The sequence below is a fragment of the Crocodylus porosus genome, unplaced genomic scaffold (genome assembly GCF_001723895.1).
Source record: "Crocodylus porosus isolate Cpor-Errol unplaced genomic scaffold, CroPor_comp1, whole genome shotgun sequence".
Lineage (NCBI taxonomy): Eukaryota > Metazoa > Chordata > Crocodylia > Crocodylidae > Crocodylus > Crocodylus porosus.
The window spans coordinates 75966607-75982150 of record NW_017728948.1 but is presented as its reverse complement, the minus strand read 5'-3'; the positions used below and the strand labels follow the sequence as shown (position 1 = coordinate 75982150).

The 15544-nt window shown below is 41.4% G+C and overlaps 1 protein-coding gene across 1 annotated transcript; it reads left to right on the top strand.

Moving 5' to 3' along the window:
• The first annotated feature begins 241 nt into the window (after positions 1-241).
• Positions 242-15544, top strand: IBSP (integrin binding sialoprotein). Its single transcript, XM_019553444.1, has 7 exons — positions 242-337; positions 2586-2650; positions 3321-3371; positions 4060-4131; positions 8058-8120; positions 13663-13782; positions 14784-15544. The coding sequence occupies exons 2-7, from the start codon at positions 2597-2599 to the stop codon at positions 15408-15410; spliced, it is 987 nt and encodes a 328-aa protein (XP_019408989.1). The 5' UTR covers positions 242-337; positions 2586-2596; the 3' UTR covers positions 15411-15544.

The window sequence follows — 15544 nt, the reverse complement described above, 5'->3', positions numbered from 1 at the left end:
ATTTTATTTTAAATCCAGAACATTATTATATATTTCAGCCTCCTAGCCATTCATCTCAGCCCAAACCTTTAATTAAATGGAACGATACAAACCTCCTGGCACTGGAACAATGTTTTATGTTTATAAACTAAATCTGTGACTAGAAAAGTGTTGAAGTTTGGAGGTTTTCTGGTAAGAGTCCACTTACTGACATCATATAGGGCAAAGCAGTGATTGGTTACCGGAGGGCAAAAATAGAGTTTATATTTCAGTAGAATTACAGTGAGCAAGCAGAAGAACTAGTAAATCTCTGTCCACTGACTTGCAACTAGCCTGCATACTTCAGGACTGCAAACAGGTAGGACCTCTGCTTAGTTTTTTTATATAGTGTCTAAAATGAAATTGATAAGCTTTTCCACCAGTATTTCTAACCTATTGGTCCTCTCCTTTTCAAGGGATTGAAACATGCTCTGTACTCTTTATAAGGCAGTGTGATTTCTGTAATAATACTAGATTGCTGTAATAATGCTTATTGACAAGATCACCAGGTCTGCCATACCTAGCTGTAACTCACCATCAGCTTCTGCACAGGACCCAAAAGAAAATGTGAAACAATGTATTTCATAACTGAAATGCACTCAAACCTCACTGAATAATTAAGAAAACATGGGGGGGAGGGCTTACTGCTTTTTTCCCAGCCTGACTTTATTACAGCATAAAAAATATCCAAGTGTGAAAGAAATCAGGTTCTCCATAGATCAGCAGAAAAAAAGCAACATATCTTTTTACAAACTCAGTCAAGGAAACTGTCACAAACATGGAGCTTAGATGGATTTAGCAAATGTCATAAATAGGTGCAATGTTCAGGCACATCCCTAGATGGTATAAATCAGTGTAAGTCTCCTAAAGTTCTTAGAGCTACACTGATTGTCTTTAAGCATCTCATCTCTCACCTTCATGAAATCAGTGAATATGTAAGACTTAAGCTATGAGTATTTTACTTCTAGGAGCAAGCTCCCTCTTCCAAAGAGAAATCTATAATTCAGTGAAGAGAAATTATAGTCAGGGACCAAAAGCAGGCAGGTACAAATACAGTGACATTATCAACTACATTACAGTGGCTCTCACTTGTCCCAGGTCCATATCTTACTCCTGGTGTCTAGAACTCCTTGCCATTCACTAGGGAGTTAGGATTTGGGATGTTGGGTAATAGTTCTTTCCAAAACACCTTTCTACTGAAAGGCAGATTTCCCTCCCCCTGCCCTATCTCAGATGTATAGGCCTGAAAGAGAAAGCTGTATGGAACTACAGCTGTGTTTCCTGTTCTTGTTGCTGTAGTGTATAACAAGGAAGTGGAGCTGTCACCTGCCTCCTGGCCATAACTGGTGATTTGGGAAACTGAAGAAAGCAGTAGATGTTAGCCAAATCTCCTATGTGTTCCTCCAAGACCTCAAAGGTCAGTGTGTCCCATGGAGACTACAGAAAACTGTTCAGAGTCTGTCAAGGTCTTGAGATTTTAGGCAGGTTTGGAGAAAAGAACAAAAGACTATTTTTCAATCAGGAGGTCCTGCATTATGTAAATCAGTGAAATATCGAGCTATCTAAACATGAATGTTATCTCAGTCCTCTAGCAACCCACCCTCTGATTCATGATCTTCTGATTGCATTGACCAAGCAAAGTTTGGACCCAGATCTTGGGTGGAAGATCTCTAAGGATAATCCAACTTTTGCTGCCCTGGACATATTGATATTAACATGTCATTCTGTTTATCTAAATATTTCCTTCTGAAGTACCAATATTATATATTAGTGATTTACTGCTTTTTAGTATTTCTTAGTGTTACTGAGCTTTGTTGAAAGTTAACATGACTGTTGGGTGAATAATACAGAATGTGATTCATTCATATTTTTTGAATAAATGTGATAAACTTTTCCTGCTATTATTCATAAGGTGATAGAGGTCTTTTTCATTTACAAGGACAAATGTTTGTTTATTTGTGAAAATGGTTGCAGTTGCCAGAAGCTTTGTGAACTCTCATATGAAAGAGCATTTGTCTGAGAATTCATATTGGATATATATTTGTCACTATAATTGCTCACACTTCATCATTCACTTTCTCCTGCTTTCTAAAATGTTCCAGGTCATCCATCAGGGAAAGGGAAACAATCACATATGGCCTAAAAGAACAGTCAGACCTTGCAAACAGAGACTTAGTCCACAAAATTGATTTACTTTGCTTTTATATACTATTTTGTGAATACCTGCAAAGAACAAATACATTGCAGAACTCGGGATTGATTGATGAATGATTTGTCAATTGAGAGAAAGGAAAAATGTGCCAGACAATGTATCTCAATGGATTTGACTATCTTGAGATGACACATTCAATCCCAGAAATGGTCATATTCTTAGAGAAGCAGCTTTTATATTTGTCTGTGAAATGACATACAGATACAATTATTTGCTATAGATAGCCTGCCTGTTTCACTGGAATATCTCTGGATGAAAAGACTACCTGATTTTTATCTTAATAGCTTTGTTGCTGTTTCAGTATTTTGTAAACATGAAAAAAATGTGCTGACAATACTCTGTTTGTTCCTTTCAGAAAATATAACAATGAAGACTGCACTTATTTTTATCTGCCTTTTGGGAATAGCTTGTGCTTTCTCAGTGAGTAACCCTAACAGTTCACTAACTTAGGGTGCATCCAGTCATTCACCCTTCCTGGTCTATGTCATGCAGCTTACTATAAGCCTCATTAATGTAGACTGGGAGTGGGGGGTACTGCCATTCATTGGTACTGAAAACTACATGGGGAACCATGTATAAGTAACTTGGGGTGCAGGAAGAGGCAGGAGGGACTGGGGAGTAGGGCTAGCAGGTCCGTGGGAAAGGCTTGGAAGGTCTGGGAGGGGGGTTGGCAGGATTAGAGAGGGGTTGATGGGTCTGTAGGTGGGAGGGTCAGATGGCTAAAAATAGCCCTATCAGGGTAAAAAGTGTGGGGCAGGGTAAGAAGAGCACAGCCCCAGGGCTGAGGCAAGCAGCTGAGTTTTCCCAGGCCCAGGGCTGCGCTTCAAATATGTACTGATGTTTGATAGATTGAGTTAACCTGTTCCTGATCTAAATTAGTTCATCTGAAGAGGTAAACTAACTTAGATCAGGCCTGCCATTTTTTTGCCCAATTTAACTCCTCTTAATGCCTGCACAGATAGGCATTTAAATTAAACAAATGTATGTACCCTCACAAATCATTTGAAAAGTTAGAATGCTGCAATCAAATAGTCTTGGTGCCTTTTGTAAATGTGAGGCACATTCAGTAACTCAACCTATTTTCTTACAGATCAAGAGCTTCCGCAGAAGAGCAAAATCAGATGACTCTGAAGAAAATGCGGTATGAGACTGGACTTGCTGAACTATTTTTGTCTTTTGGGGGGGCATAAGAAACAATTGCAAGGTAGGCAAAGGTATGAACTTACAGGAGTATGTTAACAACTCTCTGCTACCTGCCTCTGTTCCTATTCTACAGTAAAATGAGAGGTAGTTTAGCCCTCAATGAAATTGTGATAGCTACCTCTTAATAAGAGCATATGCCTGGGCAGTTAGGGCATTTTGCATGTGGTCCAGGGTGGGGGGAGGGCACTTTAATTAGAGCAGCTCTGAAAGCCAATCTAATTAAAGTGCCACAGCATCTTGTGTACCAGTGCCCCTGCACTTCAGAATAGTGGCGGGGGTGCTTTAACTAAAGCTCGTCAAACAAGCTTTAGTTAAAGAGCCAGCATCACCTTTTTGAAGCACAGGAATGCTGATATAAAAGACATGGAGGCTGGCTGGAGTGTGCTAATTAGTATGCTCTAGCATACATGATTAATCAAGTCTGCTCCAATGTGCTGCAATTACGGTGCATCAAAGCAGCTTCCCAGCATGTCTACAGGCATGTGTGGTGTAGCCAGTACATTGTAATTTCGCACCTTTGTTGGATCTACAGTACTTTGTTCATCCTCTTGGATTTATCCTTACATGTTTTTTAAGCTTCAGTACTTGAAACCAAAATTGATATGGTTTCTTTACTTTTCTACTAGGTTTTCAAGAATAGGCATCGATATTATTTTTACAGATATGCCTATGTGTATCCACCACAGAGAAGAATGCAGGTAAATGCAGCTTTTAAAATCTTATTTTATTTTGATGTAAGCTCCTTAACATTGCCTGTTAGATTATGATACTGTACATACATTTAAGACACTTATTGGACAAAAGTCATTGTAAATGTTAAATGGTTCAAAGTCTGGTGCGGGTCATCCACTGTGGCATAAGTAGGAATAATTCATTGTTTTTCTTAAAAACAATAGAGGTATGTTCACTTGCAGCAGGACTGAATTGGATCCAGCACATTCAGTGAACTGCACTTAGGGATGGTAATATATTATTAAGCTGGTTAAAGCTAGCATAGTATAAGGTTGTGCAAATCTCTCAAATTCTCTTCTGGGTTTGAGCAATTTTTCTCTATATTTTAATATGGAGCTCGGTGAGCTGCTCAAGTGTATTGTCAAAACAGATTTGAAATCCTGGCTTCAGTGACTTCATTTCCACTAAGCTTTAATTTCACATATTCTTCTGGCCGAAATGAAATTATGCCAAGGAGAGAAACCTCAAGTAGCTAAACTGGGCCCTGGTGGAACAGATTCTCAGCTGGTTTGAATATAATCACGGCTCCAGGGAGCAGTAATGGTGTGGAACATCTTATAATCTAGCCTGACAGGCAGTCTAACTACTGAGACTAATTCTGATGGATTTGCAGTGATGTAAATCAGGATTAATTTAACTGAAGTCAACATTTACACCAGTGTAAAGCTGGTGTGAGAGGAGAATCAGTTTCACTATATCATTTTTTTCCAGCTGCCTGAATTTGTGTCTGGCTGCTTGTGGCTTAAACTGGCAGTCAGACATGGTGCAGAAATCCCCAGCTATACCTTTCTCCCTGGAAAAGTTTCCACTGTGATCTCTGAGCTGGGGCTCTTGCATGTGAGGAAACAGAATCAGCAAATTACCTTAGACCAGCTCCCTGTTCTCTGCTGTAAAAGGCACCAGAAAGGAGCTGTCAGACAGTCACAGATAGAGCCTAATGGAGCCAGATTTTCCAACCTCCTCTCCTCCCAGTATCTGTGTTCCAAAGATGTTTGGTCTAACGTGATACATCTTGATTTTAAAGACACAAATTCATACAAATAAAACAGTTGGAAGGTTAAATCAGTAGACAAATAACACCACAGATCTCCAGAGCTGCAGCCAACACAGCCATGTGTCACTTATCTTGCCAAAATGGCAGGTCATAGTATGGTTCAATTCTACAGGAAAACAGCACATATGATTACATAGGGCATCACACTAGGAAGGAAACTCCATTTTAAAAAGTCATTCTGCTCTATAAGAGTCATGCTTTTACTCATATGAAGAGAAATGGCAGTGTTTAGTATAAATACCGTTTTTTAAATGAAGTGACTCAAAACAGTTTTCACAGACTGTCTTGTTACTGGAATGCATTTGAATGCTGAGGCACCAGGTGTACTTTTGAAAGAGGGCTTGCTCAAAAGCTAAAAGTTTTCAGGCATCTGGGAGTGATGCTTCAGCCACACACTGATTCGGTATGTCCTATGGGTACATGGATGTTTTTGTGCTGGCCCATCCTTGGCTTGGTCTTAAAATGTCAGTGAAGAATCCTACACACACATAGTTTCTAAGTATGCCGATCAGGTCCGTCCTTGGGAAGGGTCTGAAAGTACAAAGGCCACAAACACCTTTGGATTTTGGGGATTTCATTCCACCCTTCCTTTCCACACCTCTAAGAATTAAAATGGTCATACTAAAGCTGTGTGTAGAAAACTGGTGATTTGGCAATATTTCAATGGTAGTAAAAATTTATAAGAAGGGTGCTTAAGATTGTGGTATAGGGAATGTACTTTTAAGGGGCCAGGAGTAGGATGACCCAGTCTCTCCCTTGATGCCCTGTGGGTGTGGTTTGTGATGGTGGGTAGTTGTAGTTCTCCCTGCAAGCTGTGAACATGTGAGTTGCTGAATCCTGTTCCTAATAAAGATAAAGCTGTTTAGCACCCCACCGGTCTCTGCCAAATGGTGACTGGAGGATAGAAGCTCAAAGGCGTGGAGGTGTGAGTGAGTACCCATCCCTGGAACCCTATGGCATAGAGTAAACCTTATAAAAATGTTTGGTCAAAATGTTATGCACATCTGGGCCAAAGCTTAAAGCCAGAGAAACCACACCCATTTAACAGCATCTCTACCCAACACATTTGCTTACTGCCTCACAGAGGGATGAAACTGGAGTCTGGTACCCTGATGCTCATTAACCTCATTAATTAAACAACTGAGCATTGTACTGAAAATATCAAGTGCCACATAGGCAGTTGTTAGGAGCCCTAGCTTGAAGAAGGCAGCACTGACCAGGCAGAATAAGCTTCCCTATATCTGATTTTCTTTAGTTCTGTTTTTTTCCAGGAAGCTCTGGGCTTACTGGGAGAGTTTCAAAGTATAATATATATAATTCAGGATATATTTGTGAGGAGGAAGGATGTTTGTTGGAAGAGTTTCTGCAAAGAGAAGCATACTTACACAAGAGATGAAATTCTCTGAGCAGCAACGGAGTTGCTTGGTCCACCTGAAAGAAACAGCATAGTAGGCTAAATAGGCTTGAAAGGGTTAGTGTTTCAAAAGGATGAGGACTGAACTCTAGACTGGTTTGGCCTTGCCATCCACCCTCATAAGCTGTGTGTACATGAAATGAGGGACATGTGTGCACAACACTTTAAAGTGGGTTAAATGCTTTTGTACTGCTTTAATGGTGTTGGTGCTTGCACATGTCTGTGGCATATTGCGCAGTAATTCCAGCCACCATGGCAAATTCGGTGGCATAATGAGCCTTAAATGACTTGGGGCACAGAAAACTAAAACTCCTCCAAGGACTTTTAGCTTGCTGCCCTACAGCTGTGGAGTGAAACACCAGGCTTTGTGCGGCTCATGGGCTCTGCAGGAAGCCTGTGGAAGGCAGGCTCTGCCCAAGAAAAAAAAAAGTGGCGAGTCTGATCTTTTTTTTTTTTCCATTTTTTTCCCTGGAGCCTGTCTGCCTGCCTGAGCTGTGCAAGGGCCCAGTGCTTCCCTCCTCAGCTGTGGTGCCCCCCGGGACCACCCGAGCTGGGTGCCTGTGGGTGGGTGCTACCTGGGGGTGGGCCACCGCTGCTGCAGAGGGAAGCACCAGCCCTGCCCCCCACAGCCCAGGGACTGCTCCACCTCCCAGCAGCTCGCTCTTTCCTCCCTGCTGCCAGAGAGGCAGGTAAGTGCATGGGTGTATGCACAACATGGGGGTTCACTCCGCGCTAAATTGTAGCGGTATTTTTAAAAATCCACCACTTCAATCTAGGGCCCCTGCTTCTTCTACGCTCCCAAAGTTTCATGAAGCCCACTAAGTATACGGCTGAGGCAAGATCTTAAAATCTATTGCCTGTGTGAAGTTTCAAGAAGTTCCTAGACACCTCTCTGATATGTACAATTGTGTCACTTCACAAAGTAATTGTGAGCAGTTGTGTTCTGGCTGGCTTCACCCTGAAAGCCACTTGCATGGCTTGCTGCACTTGCATAATATTGTATGAAATGTTCTGAGATGAAAGGCACTTTCCCTATCTCTACATTGAAAACTTCCCTCTCTCTTCCTTCCCTGGGAAGTTGGTGGAACTATCAGTGTGACTTTAAATATTGCATTCCATACACATCTCATATTTAGATTGACGTTACAAATTCTTACCCACATCACTCTCTATCAATAGTTCCCCTTAATTATTGGATCAACAGAATCTGTTGAACATTTTGGACATCCTTAAAGATGAATAACTGTTGCAGGGGTACGTGCATTATATGCAGCCTCACACAGCTTCCATTAACTTTGACGTAAACAGTACCCCACCAATGTTTGAGTGCTGAGCTGGGTCTCTCCTAGGTGCACACTTTGTGTGTCTACTGCATTATTTGGAAGCACATGAAATAAAATGCTCATATTTCTCCTTTTGTTTAGAGCAGTGACTCATCAGAAGAGGAAGGGGATGGTGATAGCTCAGATGAAGAGGAGGAAGAGGGGGTAAGTAACATGTGCAGACATTGTCAAAACAAACTGAGCAACATGCAAAACAAGCAGAAAATTGGGGACAATTTTTTTATAGCCTGTCATCTTTGAATGAGCATAGTTAGGATTACTTAACTGCCCATAGGTTTCTATTCTGGACTGAACTGTTTTAAAGACCTGTTTCATCTAAAAAAAGAAGTTATGTTTGATAGAGAGTCAGGGCTTTCTGGTTGCAGAGCCTTAGAAACTGAGATATTATAGAACCAGACCTACTGCAGGCTTACCAGGTTGGAATGCTAATCATGCTTTACACTTAAGTAATTCCTTCCTTGGAAGAAGCTCAGATCTTTACACAGACCATATGAGCATAGATCATATAGAATGATGAATCAGACACAATACTGTGAGGCAGGTAAGTCCTTGTTTGCTTTTTACAGATGGGTAAACCAAGGCACAAATGATGGAGAGGGTTGCTGCTATTTAGATCCCACAATAAGGTTGCATTAAAAAACAGGGTAGCATTACGGGGATGAACTCTCTCTTTCTCAGGGAGCCTGTGCACCAGCTGTGCAGTGCGTGTAAATTTGCAAAGCTCTGACAATAATGTCATGCTGGCTGATGATCTGGCCCTTTGTCTGGGTCTGTTCTTTGTGGAGGGGGTTATGTACAGCAGCCTGCAATCTTCTGCACTGTTCTTGGGTTTGATGATTCACCAGTGCTTATTTTATTTACAAAGAAGTAGTTTTCCTTGTTCCCTCACCACAGGACTCTGCAACATGATCCTTTAGGGAACAGAGTAATCCAAAACCCAAATGTGGTCATAGAATTAACTCAAAGCAAACCCATTAATACAACGAACAAACATCCTGACTACAGATGGTGCTTCCCTCACATAACTATGAATATATTTGCAGTCTGTGAAGTTAGGGATCTTCTCCATATTATTTTTTTACCTTCTAGATTGTGTTGGCTCCTCCAAAACTGATATAATCCCTTTGGTAAATATGTATTTGAATGTACAAGCTATTCTGGGAAATGCATATTTTTACCTGGACACCAATAATAGCTTCTTTGGTATCATTGTGGTCTGTTGGGTCAATATGTGCATAGACATTTCTGTATTTATGATGCTGAATTTTGGGCCTTGATTGACCGTTACAAATTACAAAGATGCCATTATATCCTATTGTTTACCTGGTTTTCACATACTCTTAAATAACTCAGTGGTGTTAGCTACTCCAGTACTTCAAGAAGGGAGTGTTTCAATGTTCCTGAATCCACAAACTGGAAATAATTATGCAATTTCCTTGAAAAGGCCCAGGATTAAATTCTTTATGGATGCCTAGTACCCAAAGGCAGCTTAAAGTCTATATGCCAGTCTGATAGGAGGTAATAATTGTCTGGGATCTTCATGCATGGAGAACGTGTGCTCTGTGGTGATCTCTGCAACTCAGCACAAGGCTGAGCTGGGGAAGCATAGCCAAGACAGGGCTCTGGTATTTCCATACAAGATATGGATCCATTGGGGTGAAACCCCACAAGTTGGAAGGTGAACAGTAGGTAATTTTACATGAAGCAAAAACTATTTCATGACTTTGCTTTGCCTATATAATGTAGGCCTTTAGTGTCTACTGGCAGCAATCCTGAATTCTTAAGTTTCATAGATTATAAGGTTGGAAAGGAACTTGGAAGATCATCAGGTCCATCCCCCTGCACCAAGCAGGAAAGATAACTGGGGGCCAGGTGACCCCAACAAGGTGACTGTCTAGTCTCCTCTTGAAGATTTTCAGGGTAGGTGACTGCACCACTTCTGAAGGGAGCTTATTCCAGTCTGGACAACCTGACTGTGAAGAAGTTTTTCCTAATGTTGAGCTTGAATTAATCTTCCAAGAGTTTGTGGCCATTACTCCTGGTTTTCTCATCAGGTACCCTTTCATGGCAGATAAAATGGAGACTGAACTGACAGAGAATACATTTGTCCTTTCACTTTGAGAAAGAGAGAAGAAAAGGACTTTGACCCAGAATGCCCCCAAACATGCTTTGCTTGTGGATAAATGCAAATAGCTTAAAATATTTCAGCTAAAATTTAGCATGGTGACTGGTGCTTTTTGAGAACCTAAGAAGAGATGCTTCAAATTGCTTGTTTTTTCAGAACATGATGAGCATATGTCCCTTGAAAACAGGCCCAAGATGTCTCAAATTGGGGACTGAGAAATAGGGGCACCCACATCCAGTAGCTTCTGTGGAAAATAAAAATGGACATACTTAGAGACAGTCCTCATTGTGAAATGACACAGGGTTTATATAGGTTCAAATGCAGGTGTGGTTAGGTATTTGATGATGAACATTCGGCTTTGGGCTATTAGCTGGTGGTATTATTTGCAAGAATAAAAATTATACTCACAAAAAGAAAGGCCATATTTCTTAAGTTAGATATGATATATATGTAGGGGTGGCTTATGTTGATCAGTAGACAAAATACAGGGAACCCCCACTTTGCGCTCTTAATTGGTTCTGGAAAAACTGAGCGCTAAGTGAAACAGTGTTAAGCAAAGCCCATTTTCCTATAGGGTTTAATGTAAATATAATTGGTTCCGCACTGTGCGGGCTGCGCCAGGGAACGCATTGGCTCCTCCCGGCCTCATTGTTCCATAGCCGCGATTGCCCGTGCCAGCCCACCGCCACTGGTCACCAGCCCCAGCCACTCCACCTGCGAGGCCTGAGTCGGGGACCTGCCCGACCAGGGATTAACAGCAAGAAGGCAGCAGGGCTCCAGCCAGCAGGGGGGAAGCTCAGGATGGTGTCTGAACCCCACACATGGGTGCATGACCAGAGTGGAAGGGGTCATGGGCTGCAGCTTGGAGATGGGAGGGCTCCACAAGCTTGGCCCTGCTGTGGCTTGGGGGAGGGGACCCTGCGCACGTGTCCTTGAGCACTGGCTTGCACTGGCTCAGGCCCCACGCTCTTGCTGGCACTGGCCTCGGGCCCTGCGCTCCTGCTGGCCCTGGCCTTGGGCCCCAGCCTTGGGCACCGGTCCAAGCCCCACATTCCCACGTCCCGCCCTCCCCTTCTTGCTGCCACCAGCACCACTCCTCCCCACCTGCCGGCTGCTGCAGCACCATGTGCCGGAGTGGACCCCAGGCTCCTGATACTTTGCCCTGGGCTCCATCAGCTGCCACTCACCGCTTCACTCAATGACAATGGCACCACCGCTGCTGCTGCAACTACTTCTCCCCACCCTCCATGTTGAATGCTATAACAAAACATGCTGAGTGCTAAGTGAAACCAGGTAGGTATTTTAAATGAGCGTTATAACAAAACCATGGTAAGCAAAACCGTGTTAAGTGGGGGTTGCCTGTACTATATTTGAAAAAAAATAGTAAAAAAGATGTTCTCTATTACTCATCAGCCAAGATTAGAGTCGGGTGTCTATCTTGTCCTTGGAAAGTTTTGCCACGCATAAAACCTGAAAGAGAGCCAGCATATCTGCATCTTGTACACTGCTGTAGGTGTTTTTGAAACAAGTCTGGCAGAAGAAAAACAGTTTCTTGAAACATAAGCCTAGGTTCTCCTAGGTGTTTTAAAAGCCTTTATCTTTCTTTTAAAATGTTTTTACTCATAGTCCTGAGGTTTAATTTAATGGAGTTGAGTTTTCATATAGTCATTTCTGAAGGTGAATTGAAATGGTTTAGTGAAACCCTGACTTGATTCATGATTGCATGCTTAAAAGTTCCCAAGTGAAGATATATATGTAGAAGGTTTTGCTTATAGACAATGGAAAGGAAGATAATTTATAATGAAAGGGATGAATTCAGCAATGACTGTGTAAACAGCTACATTATAGTAGTTATTTTATAGGGGTCATGGTAACCTCTGAGTCCCATTCAAACAGCCAGCTGTACCATGCAATTTGGTGGCTCTTTCAACAGAGAAAAAAATTACTTAGGCTTTCACTGGCATAAATTAACCCTAATTTTAAGTGTTTGAGTTTACCTAAAATATAAGGGTTGCTTCTCTTGATTCCTTTTTAAATAGTGAATAGCATGCTTGGATAAAAGGAGTCAAATGAAACTGTTTTTCCATCCCTAGCATCTTACTACTGTTTAAAGGCTGTCTCTACAATAAAAGGTGCGTAGGATAAGATGCATTCTTTCCAAATTTTAATACAAAAGTCATGTGCAAAAATAGCAAAGGGAAGTTAAGCAAAGTGAGCAAGAGGAACTACTGAAAAACCCAATACCAAAGTAATCATGTAGCTATCTACAGTTCAAGTTTCCCACACTCCCAATCATAGCTTTAGGAACATAAGGAGCTATTCCTCACCAGTCTCAGTGGTTACATTTTCATCCTGCCTTCTATTCATCTTCTAGAAATGTCACCCGAGCATCAAACCTAAAAAGACTGTCTTCTGTATCCACTCTCCAAGAAGGACATGGACTTCACTTTCACAGTAAAGATGAAATCAATCAAAATACCATTTATATTTCTTCCTAGCCATCATAAATGCTGTATGGTAGTAAAAACTGCTGTCACCATATAGAATGCTACATAACAGTTTTATTGTTATGTATTCAAGATGTAAAAAAAATAAACCTCAAAGATGAATAGGTAGAAGTGAGGTCCTCTAAATATATGGTTTTTATTTTTTCATTACAATTTTTCATTCTATGTGCTCTGTTCCTTTTCTACAGTTTCTCTGTATTTCTTTACTCTTCATACTTCTTTGATCTACTTTGCATACTCTTCCTACACTAAAATATTTTCATTGGCTGTTTCTACAGTCTCCCCAAAGCAGAAGGAAAACCTAATCATGTCTGGTTTCCAACCCAACTTTCTAACCCTCAGTGCTGGATTGTATTTGAAGTTAGGTAAAATGAGCTCAGTCAACCTTACTTGAAAGTTTTGTTTGGGTTTTTCAAATTATATCCACTGTTAAATATGTAACCCAAACAGAAACATTTGGCTTTAGTCACTGAAATTTAATTACAATGGAAAGGTGAGCCTACTTTTGTTTTTTTATTGAAACATCATACAAAATTCTTGGCAAAATACAAAGCCAGAACAATTCCCACTGATCTGAGGAGTGTTGCATATTTCTGGGGTGTGTCTGAATCATGGATGACAGGGCAAATGGGCCATGAGGTGTCCCTGAGATAGAGTCCACACAGTAGAAGACAAGTTTGAAAGCCCTCGTTCTATACAATACAAAACTAAAAGTGGTCCTAATTGTTCAATGTTTATATATAGACACCATGTCTTTTCTGACATTACAACATGTTTCAATAGTTGTAATCACTTGTACCTGAGATGTAAAAACATATGCTTTGTTGGCCTCGAACTACTTGCAAGCACCTGGATCTGACAGTCTTACCTTACTACTTGCACTTTATCTGAATACAGATCCAAAATTGTAGTACTTTGTTTCACAATTTTAGAAAGGACAAGGAATAGCAGGAAAAGGAATTTTGTGTGAAAAAAGCTTATGAAATGTTTACATGTTGGGATTGTTTCTCTGAAACAAAACAGCCTTTGTGATTAATCTCATGTAATATCTCAGCAGGAGCAGTCAAACGAAGGGGAGAATGAGGGTGAAGAGACCACCACAGAGGCTCCCACTGGGAAGGCCCCTGTAGACAAGAAGGGATTTGGCAACAGAGAAACCAAAGCTCCTAAGAAGGTAAAGTTTGCAGACCTCCAGTATAATACAGTGGAGCCTATACAAGAGACTTCCTTGATGAGACGACCCCCTGCCTAAATAGACTGGCCTGAAGAATCATCAAATGCCTTAGCCTTGATTCCGTTTGCCCCCTTTGCTCTGGTGTCAGGCAGTGGACATCAGTGAAGTCACTCCTAATATGAGCTGGGGTAAGCCTTTTACAAGAAGGTTCCCACTGATACACCCCATTAAAAAAACATCTAGGGCATTTATTATTTGTTTCAATAGTTCCTATAGGCCTAGACCTGGTAGAAGAACCTATAGTGGTAGGCACTGTATATATGTATGCAGGAAGTCCCTTTCCCAAAGAGTTTTCAATGTAGGGACAGGTTTCACTGTGCCATAAATCTATCTGCTTCCAACAAGCAAGAGAGATCAACAGTGCTATAAAATTCATTTTTTCAATGTTCATTCTCTGTAGATGGTAAGCCAAGCTATACAGGGGCAAGTCTCTGTGGCAATAGCCTGCATGACTGTATCACCCAGTATGTGGCCAGATCCTATACCTGATGCAATATAGCATGCCTCAGGCACATGGATTTTCTGTGCCCTGTGCTGAGCAGAGAAGATGAGGTTGGTGTAATGTGTTACTGTTTTTAAAATGTGTACCTTATTGCTGTTTCTAGCCTGTAAAAGTTTGTATATTGGAAAGATGGGTGGACACCTCCCCTCCCCCCACCATCAGCTGTTGGAACTGGGGAAGCATCCATAGTGTAATTTAGTGTAATTCCTGCCCTGTCCTGCCCTGCCCTGCATGTATAGGCCATGACTGAGAGGCATGCAAGTAGCAGATTTCTTCTCTGCTCCTATTTTTCCCTGTAGTCATGTAAGGGTAAAGCACATTAAGCCTGAAGTAAAGATCCTAGTATATGGCCCTATATTTATTTTTTTTTAAAGGCTGTGTTGCTGCTTTGTATACTTATCCTTTCATAATTCTGAATTCTTTGCTATGTGCAACCCAGGGCCAAGACTGCAAAGGTTCTGAGAAAGAAGAGAAGAGTGAAGTCCTTAAAAAGGGAGGAAAGGGCAAGGCTCCAGAAAAAGGTGGGACAAGCAAAGACTCTGAAAATGAAGATAGTGATGAAAATGAGGAGGAGGAAAATGAAGAGGAGGAAAATGAAAATGAAGAAAAAGTGGATGAAAATGGAAATGGAATTAATGGCACTAGCACCAACACTACTGATGCAGAGACTGGGAATGGAGGTAATGGCCTAGATGAGAATGGGGAAGGCAATGGCAATGAGGGGGCTGAAGAGGGAAATGAGGAGGAAGAAGAGGAGGAAGAAAATGAAACTGAAGCAACGACTGTCATCACCACCACTGGAGATCAGGGGCTGTATGACACAACCACCACTGAGGATGAGGGGCTATACGACACTACCACCACTGTAGATCAGGAGGGTTATGGATATGAAGAAAGTCCTACTCCTGGCTATGAAAATGGCTATGAAAGCCAAACAGATTATAACTACGGAAGCGAGAATGGGTACCCCCGCGGAGACACCTACAGAACTTATGAGGATGAGTACAGCTATTACAAAGGGCATGGATATGATGTCTATGGCCATGATTACTATTATAGTCAATGAAGAGCAAGACCTTGATTGATCTGGTTAATACTAATACTCTGCATAGCAATTGTTTTCAAAGTTCAACTCAGGAAAGTATGACAAAATGTAACTTGGTGCCTGTATAAAAAAAACAACCCCCTGGTTCCTAATTT

Coding starts and splice junctions, on each gene's coding strand:
- IBSP (XM_019553444.1), top strand. CDS start 2,597: ATGAAGACTGCACTTATTTTTATCTGCCTTTTGGGAATAGCTTGTGCT. Junction 3,372..4,059: donor ATGACTCTGAAGAAAATGCG/GTATGAGACTGG, acceptor CTTTTCTACTAG/GTTTTCAAGAATAGGCATCG. Junction 4,132..8,057: donor CACCACAGAGAAGAATGCAG/GTAAATGCAGCT, acceptor CCTTTTGTTTAG/AGCAGTGACTCATCAGAAGA.